Below are 19,953 nucleotides of genomic sequence, written 5' to 3'. Positions count from 1 at the left end.
CACAAAACCCATCAGAAAGCAACGGGTGGGGTGGGAGGCGAATGAGCAGAAAGCTGTACCATGACTGTAAGAACGTGCTGGTGAATGGCTTCATGGTCAAGTTTTTCAGAAGTATAGAGCGAGCCAGTCGCAGGATCAAGACGAAATTTCTTGAGACTCAACGGATCGATACTACTCTGCAGAGTGTAGATCAGTTTGTTTTTCTCATCCTTATCCAGAGCACTGATTTGTAAAATTTCCGTTTCTGGCACTGTGTCTTCAGGAATAACAACTTCATATTTTGAAGTAGAAAATTGAGGGCGATGGTCATTTGTGTCTATTACTTTGATGAAGACCTGTGATGACAAAATGACTCTCATGATAATATTCCTAATTATGATGTTTTCATAAAGAATCGGGGGGAAAAATCAGATGCACAGTGAAAACAATTGATTTTTTAGCAAAATAAAATACAAATATGAGAAACAGAAGAAACAAAAACCCAGAATCAAAAATAACTAAATTTTCTCATTGATATATTACGTATACGAGTAAGATAATGAAGACCTTTCTAAATTCTTGAGACTAACTTTGGAGAGAAAATGTAACACTTTCCACACACTTCTTTCTTAGATCTCTTAGGTCTCCACTGAAGAGGTATTTCTAGATTACTCATGTAAAGATAACGGAGAAGTTACTTTACCAGGATTTACAGAAGACTAGTTTCCTATATCAGATTTGGATCTGTAATTACCAGCTATTGAGTTGATGTTGCTGCTAGATGCTTTCTTCTTCTAATCTTTGAGACTCCAAATTCCTACCAATAGACTTTTTATATGCATAAAAACAAAAACTAGAAATATGCTTTAAAATTCTTATGTTTTTGTGATCACAAAACCTTCATATAAATAGTAAACATTCAATTCCTAAAAGCAATTTAAGTACATTGAAAAGATAAACTCTCTTAAACATGTCAACATAGAATAAAAACCTTAGAGGAAAAAAAGTAGATGTTAAAAAACTCAGTACTAAGCTAAAATTAAAAAAAAAACAAAACTTTGACAGTAAAGATTAATTTTCAGATTGAAAAGACATACATGGACAAGGCACAATGGAAATCACTCCTGATTATAAAAGATGGTTCACAGCTATGAACAAGAAATGTGAGCTTCGTTGGCTCATATGGAATGAGGGGTTCACTAATCCAAATGGCACAGGAGCCCAAAGTCCCAGGAAGGTATAGGTAAATTGTTAACCACACTGGTGCAGGCTTATGAACTAGAAGACTTTCTTTTTTGTGTGTGGGCAAGACTGGCCCTGAGCTAACATCTGTTGCCCATCTTCCTCTTTTTGCTTGAGAAAGATTGTCACTGAGCTAACATCTGTGCCAATCTCCCTCTACATTCCATGTAGGACGCCACCACAGCATGGCTTGACGAGTGGTGCTAGGTCTGTGCCTGGGATCTGAACCTGCGAACCCTGGGGTGCACAAGCAGAGAGCACAAACTTAACCACTGCACCACTGGGCTGGCCCCTAGAGGCCTTTCCATGAAGACTACACCAGTGTTCTCACAGGACACTAACACATCAGTGATGGATTTGTAACAGTAAACTTTACAGGAACACAAAATGCATTCCCCAAACCACAAAATGGTTTTATGTGAAAGTTATGTAAACATTTAAAACCACAGATGGGGGCCAGCCCCATGGAGGAGTGGTTAAATTCGTGCGTTCTGCTGCAGGTGGCCCAGGGTTTCATTGGTTCGAATCCTGGGCGCGGACATGGCACCGCTCATCGAGCCACGCTGAGGTGGCGTCCCACATGCCACAACTAGAAGAACCCACAACTAAGAATATACAACTATGTACCGGGGGGCTTTGGGGAGAAAAAGGAAAAAAATAAAATAAAAATCTAAAATTATAGATGCCTCACTGAAAGGTCAATGATGATCCAGAAGGGATGGCTATAAACCTAATTTCTATAAGTTAGATTATATATTCATTTTCACTATAAATTTACAAATATTTTCTCATGGAGTGTGACAGAAGTTGGGGAGAGACAGTTTAATCCTGCTCCAAGATTAACCACAACTAAATGGGGATAGTCAGAGTGAAAGCAACCATTTCTGACAAGGCAATTCAACTGAAACATATCATTAGGCACTCACGTGCTCAGCACTTGCCTACATATGACTGAGGGTGAAAACAGGTGTATGACAGCCCCCGTTCCTCAGGATGCATTCTACCCCATCGGGCAATGTCTCACACATGCAAAAGCCTAATGAGGCTTCACACAATGACAAGCAAGGTTTTAGGAGCCCTGAGATGGTCTGGGATGTTCAGAAGGCTTTTGAAGCATTAGGTAAGGCTTTGCCTGCGTAGGTCTGAGGTTAGCAGATGAACGTATGTTGGGGTAGTGGGAAGAGCTCATCAAGGACAGGAAGCCAAGGGGTGGCATCGAACATCCTATCTCCTAGAGACTTGAGGGCAGGACTTAGAACTAGAGGATATTAAGTAAAGGAGCAGGGAGCACGTGGGATCGAATATGCAGCCTTGACTCCCGAGCAGAGGCTGGAGAACTACACGTCCTAGACGCTTGGAACCTGTCGATCAGCAGAAATGCACCTGTGCTCCTCTTCCCAACTGGCACACCATTCTGGTAGCAGGCCGGGCACAACGAATTGCAGGGATAGAGAACGGAGACAATAAGGTGACGCAAGTGTCAAGGAGGGGCGGATGAGAGCCCAAACCAGTGCTGATGGGCAGCAGCAAACGCTTTGTGAGCGCTCGCTGGGTGACAGCCTCAGAGGGCTTCAGGAGCAAGCACCTGTATGTTATCTCACTTCACCCTCAGGAGCACCCCAAGAGGGCAAAATCACTGTGTCCCTTTTCCAGATGAGAAAATGGAAGCAGCACAGTGGGTTACAGCCACTTGCCCACAGACAGCGGTAAGAGGCAGAGCAGAGATTCAAACCCAAGGGCCCGCTCCAGAGTATGAGATGCTGATGCTCGAGAGGAACAGAAGGAAGACATGAAAGCAAAGCTGTTTCCAAGAAAACAATGTTCACTGGATTTGTAAGTTATCTTGAGACACCAGATAAAGGAAAGGGACTTGAATTCATACCGGTCAGCAGCCTCAGCTGAAAACAGCAGGACAGGAAGGCAAGACGAACTGTTTCGACACAGCACTGGCACTTACATGATGACCCTGCCACTGCCCATCTCTGTGGAGGGTGTACCTTGGCTTCTGCGACAATGCTCTCCAAACTGCAAACACAGCATCTGCTGTGACTGCCAACCTCGATGCAGCAAAACCTGCTCTGATGGTTCCTCAGTGTTACCTACAAACCTGAATCCACCCTGCTGTGTTCCAGGGCCCTATCAACCGGGTTCTGATCTCAGAGTCTCTCTTCAGGTGGTATCTGCTGCTCTGCTCCCACCCAGATTACTCCCTCTCTGTTCTCACCCCAGCCTGGAAAGTGAAACCTAATTACCCATGTTCCCTTTGTCCCACATCTTAACAGGTCACCCCATGCTCTGTAACCATTCTCTGTCTCTCTCTGCAAGCAATTCATTAGGATATTATCAAGACCCTCTGTAAAGACCCAAAAAAATAATTTACAGAAGTATAAACGAGGCATTGAATTTAAGATATTCTGTACCCCTGAGAAAGGAAGACTAGAATATATTTCCTGAGTTTTATAGGAATTTTAGTCAATCTACACTGTATTTCATACTAAACTTTTAACCGTATAAAACTACAGTTATTGAGGAAGGGGTACATTGCTGATTATTGACTTCTGTAATAAGTGATAAATGCTACAGGTAGATACATCATCTTTAGTAATGAGAACACTTGGCACAGAGGGCCATTTCTATTCATTATTTCCTTTTCCTAGATTTCTGGTTAGTGGATTATTTGAACTGGTCTACAGACACTTATAGTCTTTAAACATTTCAGAATTACCCTGTTAAATTTATTACAATTCTTGATGTTTTCATTCTCGTTTTCATGCTCTAAAGTCTAGCTTCTCCAATGACAACAGTTACCGACAAAATGGAAATTTTAATACTGTACTAGAACTTTCACATGACAATCTCAAAATGACCCCAAAGCATGGTACATTCATCACTTCTAAATACAATAAAAATCACAAGCATTTGGAGAAAGGAATAAGGTCTTTTCGCAACTGGCTTTAAATTATCTATTTGTTTATGCGCTGAAAAGACAGAGATTTTTTATTCTTCAATGAAAATGATGAGCAGACCATCTGTCTCAGTGAAGATTTAAAACAGTATAATCTAAAGCCAGAAAAGTGGACTTCAGAAGTATTTTATTCTCTAAAATTTCATTTCTTCCTTTCACTTTTCAGATATAGCAGATTATACATAAGCTTTTAGCTTCCGCCATTCTAATGTGGGCTCCAAGAGGCCAGGATTTTCTTTCCTCTGTTCAGCTTCTGGAACAATACCTGGCACCTAACAGGTGTTCAACAAATTCTCAAACAGCCCACACTGAGAATCAAAGAGAATTAATAAGAAAGAAGAGAATCCAAATTTAATTTATAGAGGTTTAACATTTAAAGTTCAAATCCCAACAATCTGGCCATCTCTTAATCATCAGATAGGAACAAACAAAGATGTTAAAGCAATTATTAGAACAATTGTATCAGTTATTTTACACAGCCCTAGTTAAGGTAGCCAAGGGGGAAAAAAATCTGGAAAAAGTGATTTAAAAGATAATTAATCCCTTTAACCAGCTTTAATGAAAATGATTTGGACAATTCATCCTCAACAGTGATACACTTGATACTAATGAAGTTCAAAATGAGTACAAAATTAAAAGATTTTGATGGCATAACATGTTGTGTTTTTTTCATAGTCTTCTTTCAAAATTTTCAAAACTTGTTAATTACATGCAAAACCTAAATCGGGATTTGCAGCAGCATCGGAATGTCACGTCAGTCCTCCTCCAACAAATACATCATTAGTCACTCACTCACCTGAGTGAGAATAGTGGTGGTTCCATCTGTAGCCTCGACTGTGAGGTTGTAGTTTGATTTCTGTTCTGCATCAAGAGGTTTGGCAACAATGATGGTTCCGGTGCCCTTGTCCACATCAAAGTGACTCTCATAGTTGCCACCTAGTTTAAAGTAGGACAAATAGAAAAGTAAAAACAGATGAAAGGATGAAAATCTGTCATTTATTTTGTGGCTTTCTAACTCTTAATGGCATTTAAAAAAACAACAGAAAACCTTCTGATATATTGGACCAAGGTGATTCCAAGGAGCTTCCATTTTGCAAGACAAGAAAAGAAGGGGCAATTCGAAAGACAATGCTGATTAAGGCAAAGTTGAGCCATAATTGTCAAGGAAGCCACCAACTGAGAGGAAGCAAGAAAGCAACGCTGAAAACAGAAAAACACTGTCAACATTGCCAATGAATTACTTTCAATTTGCTTTTTCAAGGGTTCCGAATTTCTCTTTCATTTATATCTCAGGAGCTATCTAAGACATCATTTAGGAACCAAAATTGGCCATTTAAAAGTTTACTCACAAAAATTTTTTGTGACACTTTGAACATACAGCCCTAATAAAATAACTACTAAAAACAAATGTTAACTTCGAAAATAATAGTGCTAGTTAACATCAGTTAGTCCTGACTCTCACACACTGTGTGAAATTTTTTCCCATTGTTGTCAAACACAAAAAGCTTAATGAGGCAAAAGTTTCTGTGCTACTAACATTATCCAAATGCATTCAATTATATTCTCCATAAAACTCTCTTTTCAACTCCACTGACCTTGAGATACTTATATCAATGAATTGAAATGGAATGAAAACAAAGGCTTAATATCATGATGAACTTCTATTACTAAATCTACCCAGAAAACAAAAAATGCACACAGAAAACAGTGTTTAGTTAAACCTAAAACCAAAGATCTGGGGATGTATGAAAAAGATTATGCTTGCAACTGGAATGGGGGACCACGTGCACACCACGAAAAGGAAAAGCAATGAAAGACAGTCACTGGAAACAAAAAACTTGTAAAAATTGATGCTTTCATTTTAGATCTCATAATCTGAGGCAAATTATGCGATCTCAGCAGATACCTTCTGCTGTACAGTTCAGGTCACAAGTCATCTGAAAGATGTAAAACACTTCTCTAGCAAGTGTGTCTCCTGGCACAGCCAAAAGGAAGCAAGCAAGCATGGAAGGCAAGCACAGAACAAGGGAGAGCCATCAATCAAACTGGTTCCAAACGCAGTCAGAATTAACCGGTGAAGGACACACTGGCCAGCAGCAGCCTGCTCATCTGAAATGCAACAGGAGTTAACAGAACGCAAAGCAACTATCCTGACTGTAGTTAGCTAGGAAAATAATCTTTTTTTATTCCTAAAACTAAACACAGATGTTGAAGACATCAACAGTTTCGTATAACGACCAAATTTGGGAGAATGGCCTGTCTAGGGTGCAAGTTCAAGGGGTAATGCGTGTACCAATTGCAGCCGGCGGTCCCTGTAGCCTACGTGCCATCAGCTTCAACCTGCTGACACAGCACTTGGGGGTAGGGTGGCTAAGGGGTGGACAAGGGAAAAGGAATACGAAGTTGACAGAACCAGTGATGAATCACGATACATACTTTTGATCTTCAATATCCTTATAATTAAAATAGTGTGAATAGAATAAAACAAGCTAAGATGTCAAAGTCTGACATAATTTTTTGTGTCTGTGTGTGAGGAAGATTGACCCCGACCTAACATCTGTGCCAATCTTCCTCTATTTTATGTGGGATGCTGCCACAGTGTGGCTTGATTAGCGGTGCCAGTCAAGATCCAAACGTGCAAACCCCAGGCCACTGAAGCAGAGCATGAGAACTTAACCACTACAGCACAGGGCTGGCTCTGCAAATTTTTTTTAAGTATGTTGGAGAATAAGGTATCACATTCCATGTCTAAGCTAAATTCAATGACAAAAAAAAATGGAACAAGAAGAATCAGCTTAGGCATGTAATTTTTATCACAGGATGATTTAATCTAGCAAACCCTGCTTCCTATTGAAAATAAGGTAAATAAAACTTAAAAAGTCATAGTTGGCACTATCGTTTTTAAGTTATACAAGTGAAATTTGTAAGCTTATTCCCTACAAAATACTGACATGCGACAGTCACATAGGCATAGTTATTTTAACCATTCAAACCACATTCACTAAAAATAGTAACATGCCATGTGTTACATATCAGGAAGGAAAAACTAAGAAGCTGTGCTTCTGGACCAAAACATTTAGATTTCTCTGTAGCTCCTTGATGCACTTTTAAAAACATTATTTTTATATTAATGATATGGTAACATAGAGTACCTTTTTGTTTGTTTGTCTGTTTTGTGGTGAGGAAGATAGGCCCTGAGCTAACATGTGTAGCCAATCTTCTTTTTGTGTGAGGAAGATTGCCACTGAGCTAACATCTGTGCCAATCTTCCTCCACTTTGTATGTGGGACACTGCTACAGCATGGCTTGATGAGTAATGTGCAGGTCCACACCTGGGATCTGAACCTGTGAACCCTGGGCCACAGGAGCAGAGCATGTGAACTTAACCGCTGCACCACTGGGCCAGCCCCAGAGCACTTATTTTAAACAAGTTTAATATACGTTAGATAGTATGAAAAATTTTGCAGTCAAAATACTGCAGTTTTACAGAAAGTCTCCACTTATAGTTCTTCCTTCCAATTTTAAAATCTGAGATATGCACAAAATCAGGAAACCGTAGACAGGTTCTCCTCGGTGTGACCTATACAAGCACAATGAGAACTAGGAGGCATGCTTACCAATGATGTCAAACCAAAGAGGTATGCCAGGAGGCTCGACAGACAGGACACCAATCATGTGAGCAACTGGATCGCTCTCCATGACAGTAAAGGTGAAAAACGATTCTTCAAACGAAATTGGCTCCAGGGATGGTGTGGGTTTGGAGATCCACTCAATATGGAGTCGAGTGGTTGATGACTTTTGGGGGCGACCATTATCAACTGCTTTAATCTATAAAATATAGGCAGAGGGAATAAAAACAGCCAATTAGAAAGGATGCCCCATAACTGAAGCATGGATTGGTTTGGTCTTAAACTGAATCAATCTCAAATATTTCATATCTGTATTTGTATATTCTACATGTTTAATGCTTGATAAAAAGAGTGACCTCTTCAAGAGTGACACTCAACATGAATACTAACTGGACTGACAGTTGGAAAGGGAAAAGCAAACTCATACTTCCCACTGTTAGGTCATGAATACTGAGGCTATTTACTGAAAAGTTATAAGAGAAGAGACATACGACTAGATTAATAGTCAAAGTATATAAGAAATTCAAAGACCAGAATCTTCACTCACCGAAAGAATATCATATTCTCCAGCTCCAGAAAACTTCTTGGAGGAAACCACTCCAGTTTTGGGCTCAATAAAAAATTTGCCATGCTCATTTCCATCTTCGATGCTATAGGAGATTTCTGCATTGGGACCTTCATCTTTGTCTGTGGCGATAACACGGTAGAGTGGCTCGCGCCTGGCGTTTCTTTCTCGTTCTGGTTTTTCCCGCTCTGGGAGTCTGATTTTGTAGAACTTTTGCAGGAACTGAGGTTTGTTGTCATTTTCATCCAGGATTTTCACAATTACTCTTGCAATGGTTGATTTGGGAGGACTACCATTGTCTGTTACAGTTACCTGTTTTTGCAATGTAACAGATCAACAAATGTTTTTAAATCATAGTATATAAAAAGTGACGATCTTCTTCCTAATAATGATAATGAGCATTTGTATGAACCTGTACAGTTCCCACAAGATTATGGCCCATACCTTCTCCTTTCATTCTGACAACAGCCCTGTGCAGAGGCAACCACCACATTTTCACATAGGGACTCAGGGAGGGGGGCGAGGGCTGAGAAAGACTTGGCTGTGAGCCCTGCTCTCTCCTCACACCAGCTCTCTTCCTCACCCCACTGTAACTGTAACGTGAACGTCATCAAAATGCTAAGCTATCAAAAACTTAATCTTTTTAAAAGGAAGAGGTACATGAAGATTTTGCTTTTAAATATTTCAAGTCCTCTTCAAAATAATATACACCCTAGGGGCTGGCCCCATGGCCGAGTGGTTAAGTTCGCGCGCTCCGCTGCAAGCGGCCCAGTGTTTCGTTGGTTCGAATCCTGGGCGCGGACATGGCACTGCTCATCAAACCATGCTGAGGCAGCGTCCCACATGCCGCAACTAGAAGAACCCACAGCGAAGAATACACAACTATGTACTGGGGGGCTTTGGGGAGAAAAAGGAAAAAAATAAAATATTTAAAAAAATAAAATAAAATAATATACACTCTATATACTTTAAAATAAAATCTCCACACACTGTATTAAAAAACTCGTTTTTAAGTTTCATCAATAAAATAAGCTAACTCATCAATTTAAAATCTATGTTAAGTAGCATGCCATTTAATCTACCGGTAATCATTTTATTTTGTTTGGCTCTTTTCTTGTACAGAGGTTTTCCATGTTGAGTATGGTGGACATAAACATTTAAATTTAAGACCAACTTATTAAATAAGATTTTCAGTCAAAAATATATAAAATTACTTTCATTCTAAGTAAATTACTCATGTATTCAATTTAGCAATAAAGATCAGAGATTCTAAAGGACTGCCCCGTTGAACGCTTCTATATGCATAAGAGGCAATTTCATCCTAGATCAAATGTCCCTTTTTACTCCAGTGTGGACATGAAAAGTAATGACCTTAGTAATAGTTACTCTCCCCTCACCCACATTCTCCCAAATTAACTACTGCAATACTACAAGCATTACAGTGGGCTGACGTTTTCTGCGGAACTCTTTTCCTTTTGAAGAAGGTAGGTATAAATCCTGTTAGTGATAACAGTGGGAATGTGTCCTGAAGGAACTTGTCAAGAGTATTTAAGTAAAGTAGTTGATTTACTTAAAGTACAGGATTCCCCAACTCTCAAAATAAAAATTACTAGTTTAATTTTAACCTCTCAAAACATTTCCTTTTCAGTTTTTTATATGATCTTTAGGAAAAACATAAAAGAAACAGAACCAACGCTATGCTTTTTAATATTCATCACCAAGTTGATCCTAAGTTTGGGTCCAAGAACCAGGAGCCAGTAACACAGCTTTTAACATGTGAGGAAAACCACTCTCTTCTTTAAGACAGTCCAATCAATGCCAGCACTGGCCCTCGAAAAGACCCCCACAAAAGGTCTACAAAAAAAATACAAGATATGTAAACAATTACACACTCTTATATCCTATCAATGTCTTAATATTATCTCCAAAGTCCTAAGCGTCTTACACCTGCTCCCATGCAGACTTTGACACTCACTGAGAACAGAGGGCTCTGGAGAGAGGTATGCCGTAATGGGTGTGCGGTGCCGGGCTAGCTAGGGTGAGGGGAGGGGGGCAGGCTGCCAATGTGTGCAACCTGCTGCTCTGGATGTTTTGCCATCTGTCTATTTTCTTCAGGAACCATATTCCCCCTTCTGTCAATCCCCGTCGTAACTCAACAAAAATTCAAAACTCTGCTCCATCATCAAGAAAATGGATTCAGGGGAATTTTGCAACTTAGGACTAAACCCGTAGATATAACACATGAAGAAATTACTAACTGTAATTGTGGCTATGAAACCACTTTTTCTGGATAGGACAGGTGTACATGTGCGTACATGTACATGCGCATGCGCGTGCACACATACTATATAGCTAAAGAACTAAATATTTCACTGACAAAGTTAGAAAATTCTGACCAAGGATGAAATGAAATTAAGTAGACAGTATTATGAACAGCAATGGTATAAAAAGAGAGAACTAAAAAAAAAAAAGAAAAATCACAGTTTTGAATTTTCTCAGTTGCCCATACTTCTAGAATAGGAGAGTGGTGTGGATAATTCACAATGAAATAAAAGCACTTGGCTTTTTCCAGTTCTGGCTCTAATAGTCACCACTGGCCTTTAACATGTGACAGAGAAATGTCAACAGGAGTCACAGGTTTGTTCTGCTCCGTCTTCCCTCTGCACTGGCTGCCTTTTCTCTCAGCCTCGTCCTGGTTTGCAGGCGATGGCAGCCAGCAGCCTCGGCAGGCCCGAGGCCACATTACACTCTACCTTCTTCCTCCAAATTACTCCTATCCCTTTCCCCACGACATATTTACTGTCCACTAGAAACTAGGCGACCAGCAAATGACAAGCTGTGTCTCCTCTTCCAAGGTCTAGAAGGCATTTTAAATTAACCACGAGAATGAGGAGCCTTATGAGAAGAGAATATCTCAGACGAGCACGTGTCAGACGTCAATCTACTGTTATTTTAGAAATTTGTAAAAAGCACAAACTTTATATAATTCCATTTAAAATACATAAACAATGCAACTGTTTAAGAGCAAAAAAAAAAACCTGGAAACAAGCTAACTACAGTCAAAAAGGCTGAATAAGATCTGTTAATATTAACATAAATATATCTCAAAAACATAATACTGAGGAAAAAGATACAGGAGGCATAGAGAAAAATATCACTTATGTAAATGAAGATGAAATTCAAATAATATGGTTTTCAGTTTCGTTTGGTGTGTGTGTGCATGCGTAAAGTACAAAAATTAGAACAGAACTTATGATAATGGTCGCGTATCCCGTGGACAGGAAGAGGGCATAAGACGGACATGAACTATGTTCACAATGATTTCTTCAGCTTTCTTTTTATTAATGACCTGAAGCTGACATAACAAAATAGTTAGAACCATGAACATTAGCGATGAATACTAGTTAACATGTACAAGATTGCCCCTTGCCATGAGACTGACAATATTTTAAAAATAATTAAAAATAAAGAAACGCTTACTTCTAATATGTGTTCATCTTGCTGCTCTCGGTCGAGTTTCCGGGATGTGGTTGTGATGAGACCTATAAAATGATAACAGTTCATTAATCCTCACAAATAAAGTCCATTACAAAGTACTGTAATTGAAACCACACTCTGAGCGTAAAAGTCTCAGCGAACTTTTAATTTACTCTGACAGAAAAAAATGCTTAATACAGGCAATTATTTTCTTTACAAATAACATACTTTATCCTTTCTCCTTTTAATGGTTCTTAAATCCACTCGATCAATGACAGTATTAATGAAGTAGAAAAACTCAAATGAGTTACATTTTCTATTTGTTTAGTAGTTTCAATATACATTTTGTTGGAAAAGTTTTAAAAAGTGAGATAGGTTATCCAGGATTTCATGCTCATCTGTATCTCCTTTAAGTGTGGCAGAGATGATTAATAACTGACAGAAATCACTTCCATAGCTACATTAAAAAGAACCATTGGAAAATACAATGTTGACTATGATTTATTACCTTTGACTCATCGACCCTCAAAAATGAAGACCTGTTATAAAAACTAACATGATTTTCCAGATAATGTTGCTCAAATAAGAATCATTTAATTTCTAATAAAAGAAGAAAATAAATGATTCTTCAAAGAAGTCCTATATTCTTTATTTCTTTGATTTTTCTATCAAACTAGAATATCTATAGTTTCAGTCTCCCTCTAGAACTTTAATGACTGTCTGCTAAATGTCAACATATTGTTGGAACCTAGTAAACCATTAACATTGATTAAATATATTCATGTACTTCACCAAAGATACAAACAAAATTCCTCCAACCACAAAAACATCCTCTAGAACCTGTGCTGATAACAGACAGGTGCCCAGTGAGTGGATCTGACATCGGATCTGCCTTATGTGGCAAGACAATTGCCAGGGCTGATCTTTCTCCTGCCCAGCTTTCTCTTGTTTTCCCACAGGGAAAAACGTCAAATAATTCATATTTAAGAATAGACTTTATCACTGTCAGTGATTTTCTCCTATTATCCTAAGTAATTTCACAAAACTACCAATTAAAGGCTATTCAAACTGTTTCTCTAAACTTGTAAATGAAAGGTTTGTGTTTTCATTTAATTGGAAGTACTTTTTTTTCTTAAACAGTCACTAAGCATCTAAATCAACATTATCTTCCCACAATTCAATGATGCAACGCTCTCTTTTTAATAAGAACAACGAAAGACTATACCGTAACTGGATCCGGCGGTTTTTCCCAAACCATACTTATAGATTAAAAGAGGTTTAAGGAAAATGCTTCAGAATGCTTAATGGTGTGAAAATGTTGCTTAACGTGGCACAAACTTGATTTTCATTAGTGAAAAAACCTTTTAAAGTTAATCCTTTTTTTTTTTTCCCAATCAAAAGTTTACCACCCCCTTCTGACTGCGGTCTTAAGTACGTCAAGCACAGTCATGCATCACTTAACGACAGGGATACGTTCTGAGAAATGTGTCGCTGGGCGATTTCGTCATTGTGTAACCATCATAGGGTGCACTTACACAACACCAGATGGTAAAACTGTCTACACACCTGGGCTATATGGTACTAATCTCATAGGACCATCACCTATACGTGGTCCGACACTGACTGAAACATCATTATGTGGCGCATGACTGTATGACAGGAAATCACGGTAACTGGTCCCAACTAATTGTCCTAATGTGTCCATCAAAAAGTTCCCCTCAGGCTAGCCCCAGTGGCCCAATGGTTATGGTCACGGTGCTCTGCTTTGGTGGCCTGGGTTCCTGGGCATGGACCTATGCCGCTCTGTTAGTGGCCATGCTGTGCTGGCAGCCCACATACTCAAAATAGAGGAAGACTGGCATGGATATTAGCTCAGGGCAAATCTTCCTCAGGGGAAAAAAAAAGTTGTCATCAATAGTAACATCATCACATGGGGCAACAGTTTGGAATATTCATAGAAAATTAGAATTCAGCTCCTATAGAGCATAATGATTCATTGCATAGAGATACCCATTAAAATTCTGTTAGCAAATAAATAAATATCCATTAGCAAATAAAATTCCGCACTTTACATTTTACTTACAGCATACCAGACTGCTAATAAGGATGGACCCACATCCATACTACCAATTCAATTTAAAGCCAAAAAGCAAATCTGACATCATTTCCTAGGTCTGGAATTACTTTCATGTTCTACGAACTTCAAATGAATTCTCCTCTGTTAACTCAAATGGAACACTAATTCCATTCAAATGCAGTGAATTCTGATGCTCCTCTCTTATCCATTTTAGCCTAGCTATTCCTACCCACTCCTTCACTTCTTGGCTTAAACATCATTCTGAGGCCTCCCCTGACAGGCCTCGCCTGGGCTCCCACGGCTGGGTTCTCTTCTCCACGCTTTCATATTTCCTCTCTCATAACACACCACCCCACAGCATTACAGTCACTCATTTAAAAGTCTTCTTCTGCACACTGAAAACCCATGAAGACAGAGACTTTGCCTTCCTTGTATGTTTTGGCCACACTGCTCTCGATTACCCTCGAAAAATACTTGAATGTGTGACCACACAAATTTCTTAAAAGTATAAAAGATCAGACTTTAAAATATGTATTAGAGTAATAGAGATACATAAGCTACACTAAACTTGGAAATAATGGTACACATTTATAGCTTACATATGAGCCAACAGAAAACCATTTAATGTGTATTTCCTGACAAGATGTGTCAGGTACCACCACAGGTGGTCTAGTTGATGGTGGCATGAACAGATGTTGAGAGGCACAGAGCTGAAGAGCAGAGAAGTAGTCAGAGGCAGACAGACAGATTTGGGGTACACCCCAAGTATTGAAAAGAGCATGAATAAAGAGAAGGGTGGGCCTACTAAAAAATAAAAGAAGATGGTGGGCCAATGTTATTAAAGTAGGGGACATCAATGTTTAGAAAGCCATGAAGAAGCCCAAAGCAACAGGCTGGAAGCAAACCACGTGTCCCAGAAGCCAGGGCAGAGAATTCTTTAAGAAGTCCTTTGTCCAAGGACTTCAGAGAAGCTTGGAGGGGAAGATAAAGTGAGAGCCAGGGAGGAAGGAAGTAGACTCAGAAAGGTATTTCTTCTAGGAAGAGGAGACTGTTCAGCACCCTAACATAGAGGGCATGTAACGAGTAACTGTCAACAAGGGAAGACAGACAAGATCTAGACCAGAGCTAGCCAATACAGGAGCCACTAGCCTCATGTGGCTACTGCAATTTAAATGACACAAGAACTTTCAGACTGACAAAAAGACCCTTCTTTCTAGGTTCACAACACTCCTACCAAAAGCAATCCTATGAGAAGCGTCACCGTGCTTTCTTTGCCCTAAAGCCATCACCAGGGAGAAGATGTGCATGTACATACGACGGGGGTGGCATGAGATGGTGCACCCCTGAGAGAAGGAGCAGAATAGTCCTTTTTGTGGAATTTTCATACAAAATGAACCCTGAAGAGAAAACAGAATTTCCTAATACTGTGAAGCAGGAAAATACTGGGAAACCTGTGGACAGTCTTTGGAGGTAGAGTTTACGTTACAGCCATCAAATGCACCGCGAGCTTATCATAATGGAAACGCTATCGAAACAGCCCACTCTCTAGCCACACCAAGCTAGTTGGAGAAATCATCGTGCATTTCACACCCACTTTCACCTCTGTAATTTTGCACACCTCAATCCTGCTAATCCTTCCCCCTTGCCTCCTTGATAAACATCTATTTCAAAATGAATCCAAAGTGTACCTTTTCTATACACCCAGTGCACGTTATTAACCTTGTAGGTATTAAATATCCTAATTAGTGTATCCATTTCTTTCATCCGAAACATTTGTGCTCATCTTTAATGTTTATTAGTAAATCCCAGAAAGATATACACTTAATAGAAACAGTATATTATTTCAGAATTGGAGAGAAACCTTCAAGATTATCAAGCTCAGCTGCCTGAGCCAAAGAGAAGTTAAATCGTTCCAAGGTCACCAGTAAGTCATATCAAAGGCAGGATTAGAATTTAGTTTTCCTCAGGCCCAGATGAGAGGTGTTTGGGGTTTTTTTCCTCCCCATCACGCCACACTGCACACTTCACTGCATGATGCTATTTCAACTCTCCATAAACTCTAAACTGTCACTTACATAAAGTGTAAGGAAACCAGCTAGAGTTAATCATTATTCATTTAATAGGTCCAAAAAAGCAAGCTAGAAAATAAAACAGAGTGGGTAAAAGCAGTGAAATGTGTGTGCAAGTGCTGCCTTTTGGAATTTTGTGTTTTATCTGTCTTTTCTGCAGAGCACAGTTAAATTAAAAATAGAAAGGAAAAGACAAGAACTTTGTCATGGAAAAACATCCCATTCTGTAGAGCAATACGTTTACAAATGGAGGTGGGCTGAGACCGCAGACACTATCTTCTCACCAGTCAGCAGTTACACACTCACCCCATAAATGTACGTAAAGCTAAGTAACCAAACTTTCCGTGTTTGACGAATACCATTAGAAAAACTATCCACGGCCTCTCAATGCCACTTTAGACATTTAAAGAAGTCATTTAAGAAAACAGAGAAAGTTAGATGAACTACAATGCCTCAATATAAAATTTTACTCTTTGACATTTCTTATAAATCAACACCAAAACCATCTCCAAACTTCTCAAAGTTCAAGAGGTCAAATAGACTTCGCAAAGTAGGGAGCACATAAAGGTGAAAATGAAAGGATTAGTAAGCGAAGATATGATGTGACATAGTTCCCCCAGGTGGGCTGTAGTTATGTATTCATTCAACTATTTTGTGCTGTCTGCTCAGAATGCAAAGAGGATTAAGATAGAGTCTTGTTTTCACGAAACAAGGAAGAAGGCTAGAAGATGACTATCTCCCCAAAACGATAAGACGTTAGACTAGAGTTTGCAGTAGACATAGAAAACAGGAAGAAAGCAAGGGCTTCTGCTGAGGGCTCTGTACTCCAAGTAAGTCTGACCTTGGATGACACGTAGTCTAGTAATCTCTGTCGTCCCAGCATACAACCAACCAACCACCCAAAACAAGAGCAAGCCCATCCAGGACCAGCCAGCCTCAAGCCAACCAGCCAAGTGACCACATTACTTGAGAGATCAGCCAAGCAGGGACAAGACTAGAACTGCCCAGCAGAATCTCAAACTAAATTACGTTGGTTGTTTCAAGCCACTGAGTTTTGGAATGGTGTGTTACAAAGCAAAAGTTAACTTGCATTTCAAATGACCTCACCTCTCATTGTTACTTGGCTTACTAAATGCCAAGTTATTGTGCTATGAGCTTTAAATATATTATCTCATTTAATCCATACGTATGCGACAATATCTATTCCATAATAAATAAATGAGTATTTTCACAGACTCAGAGAGATTAAGCTGCTTACGCAATACCGTTTAGCAAGGTGGTGAGTTGGGAGTTCAGTAACTCAGAGCATGAGAGTCTGAAGCCCACATTAAGAATGAGAGAAGCCCAGGAGGGACTGAAGACTTTGGTTCTGCAAAAATGGTTCAGAACATCAGCACTGTAGACACAACTAGACGGCAGCTAGAGAATGAAAAAAAAAGATTTCTCAGTAGGATTAAGGTCCGACTGCAATGAGAGAGCAAGTGCTCGTGACCTGTAGTAGGAGTTTTCTAAGAACCAAAACTGTAAAACGAAAGGTTCTGGATCCAGAGGAAAAATACTGCTGTGGCCATGTGTTCACCCTGCTTGGCAGGAAATTTACTTTGAACCCTTGTCCAGTCATTCTACTTAAGAATAAACAGAGGAAGATGGAAAGATCAAGAAAGAAAAAAAAAAAACTCTGCTCATCTGATTTACATTTCCCATTACTCTATTTTCCTCCAATCCCTACAACTATGTTGGCTTTTTTATCCTTTGGTTATTTTACAATAATGCAGGAACCACAGCAACATATGTTCTAGAAAAGCACCACCCAATAAAACTTTCTGTGACGATGGAAATGTTCAACAACTGTGCTGTCCAACATGGCAGCCCCCAGCCTGTGTGGCCACCAAGCACTGGAAACGTGGCTGGTGTAAGTGAAGAACTGAATTTTTAAATTGATTTAAATTTGAACAGGCACAAACCGTCTCTGACCCTTTAGTCTCTGATTTCGAATTATACATGTCAAAACCAAGAACTTGAACATCTACAATATTCAAAACCGTTTTCTGTAGTTAAACTGTGAAGCAGTAATTCAACAGTGAATCTATTTGTTATCAAAATCCAAATTCTGTGAACATCCCTCTTAAACCAAAATAGTGAAAAAAGCAACTTTCCAAGATTTTAACTGTGCTGACACTGCTCCATAATGCTCCCTCGCTGTTACTGGTCTCCATCTCTCTGGGTTCAGCTGGTGATGAAGAAACCAGGTTGGTTGGTGTTAGTTTACAACTTCATCCAAACACCTAAACATCTGGAGTCTCCATGTTTAACAATGACTTTTCAAAAATCATTATTCTACCCATTTATATTTTTTGCTTCTGATGCTATCTTGGCTAAGGACTACAAATTAATAAATGAAATGGCTGTTCACAAGCAGCCATGATGTTGTCATGAGGTTTACTAGCTCAAAGTCACCCACTTTTCCATCTGCATTGTTACTCAATTTATTTTTCAGAATGTCTTCCCTAAATCTGTCACTCTGAGACACACACAGAAGCCCAAGACAAGGCCCTCGTCCTCAGGGGCATACTAGTTATTTAAGGAAACCGCCCTTATACTAAAAAGCAGAGACGAGTATTAAACCACTCTCTCCTACTTCCTTTTAGGCAACGCTAATTGTGTGCTTCCCAGGACCCGGCTCTGGGCCAAGCATTTTACACATGTCATTCTCAATGAGTAAGCCAGCAACCCTATACGGGAGCTACTGGGACACCATCTTCAGTTTAAAGATATCTGAGGCCAGTAAATGGCATCCTGAGATCTGACCCCAAGTCTGCCAGATCCCAGAGCCCAAGCTCTTAACTCACATACATGACTATCAATATACAGATAATTACATATTTAATATGTATAATGATTACACAACAGAACTATTCAGTGAATACATATAAGCCTCTCCCATTACGTGCCCTGAAAGTCTCTCTCCATCCAGCCTGGCTCCTTGGGCGGGAGTCCTCAGGACCCTCTGTCTTTTTCACAATGGTGCATCAATAACAGCACTGTTTTAACTAACCCTTGACTGTAGGCATGCACGTTAGGTATATTATTTCCCACCGCTTTCCCCAGTCATTTTTCTGAAAGACTTTAACATACTCTACTCTTCCCTATGTTAAGAACTTTGTGCCATATTTGGTGGTACAGGAGTATCTGTAAGTCTCGGGCGTCTTCCTCGTGGGTGGGGTAATTTTTCACTAGCTGTTACTACCGTGATCTGGAAATGTGATTTCTACCTTTGACTTGCAACCACTACTTTAGCCAGGATTGCTCCCAGGACGTTCGGTGTGCTTCAAGAATGAGCAAATTAAGGACAATTACAATAAAACAACAGTGAGTAGACTGTAAAATTTAACATTACTCAAGCAACTTTCAGACAAGTACCACGAAAACACACAGAGGTGTGTGCATATATGTAAAATATGCGTGCACCTTCATGAAAGGTCAAACCCAAATTACTACCTGTAGTCACTCCTGGGGAATGGAACAAGTGGGCCAAAGGAAGTGGAGAAGAGAGGAGAGGGATTTTCACAGTTCACTTTACACACTTCTTTACTGTGGTCATCTTTTATTTTTAATGAGTATATAATTTAAAGAAATTGAAACATTAAAATATTTTAAAGGTCACTGTGAAAGCATATAGAAATGTTTATTGGTTGAAACTAAGGTTGAGAAGTCTCAAACAAATGATTCTCTAAAAACTCTGAACTATCTGGCCATATATACAAAAAACAAAAAATTAAAACTGCTTAGAAATAGTACAGCGGCATATGTTTTATAATTGCTTCTAATATGTTTTTGAAACAAAATTTTAATGAAACGTAACATACATTCTAAAACGTCCTCTTACTGTAAAAACTACGTTTGCTAGAGTCAGAGAGCCTTTTAAAATCTTTTAGCCCAAAAACTGCGCT

At 39.3% G+C, this 19,953-nt stretch overlaps 1 protein-coding gene across 15 annotated transcripts in view; it reads right to left on the bottom strand.

Annotated features, from left to right (window-relative positions):
* The window catches only part of FAT1 (FAT atypical cadherin 1), a 131,549-nt gene that overhangs the window by 39,564 nt on the left and 72,032 nt on the right, over nt 1-19,953 (bottom strand). For all 15 annotated transcript variants that reach the window (XR_011433374.1, XR_011433375.1, XR_011433373.1 and 12 more), the window contains exons 4-8: nt 11,861-11,922; nt 8,363-8,692; nt 7,804-8,014; nt 4,983-5,122; nt 60-335 (exon numbers count right to left, since the gene is read on the bottom strand). Coding sequence is in view for 10 of the 15 variants with exons in the window: in XM_070253407.1 (XP_070109508.1) it covers nt 60-335; nt 4,983-5,122; nt 7,804-8,014; nt 8,363-8,692; nt 11,861-11,922 (1,019 nt within the window). In the remaining 5 variants the exon portion in view is untranslated. The remainder of the gene's footprint in view (nt 1-59; nt 336-4,982; nt 5,123-7,803; nt 8,015-8,362; nt 8,693-11,860; nt 11,923-19,953) is intronic.

Source organism: Equus caballus, chromosome 27, assembly GCF_041296265.1.
Source record: "Equus caballus isolate H_3958 breed thoroughbred chromosome 27, TB-T2T, whole genome shotgun sequence".
In the NCBI taxonomy this organism is placed as follows: domain Eukaryota; kingdom Metazoa; phylum Chordata; class Mammalia; order Perissodactyla; family Equidae; genus Equus; species Equus caballus.
The sequence above is the reverse complement of the archived record's forward strand: the minus strand, read 5'-3'. Positions and strand labels throughout refer to the sequence as shown.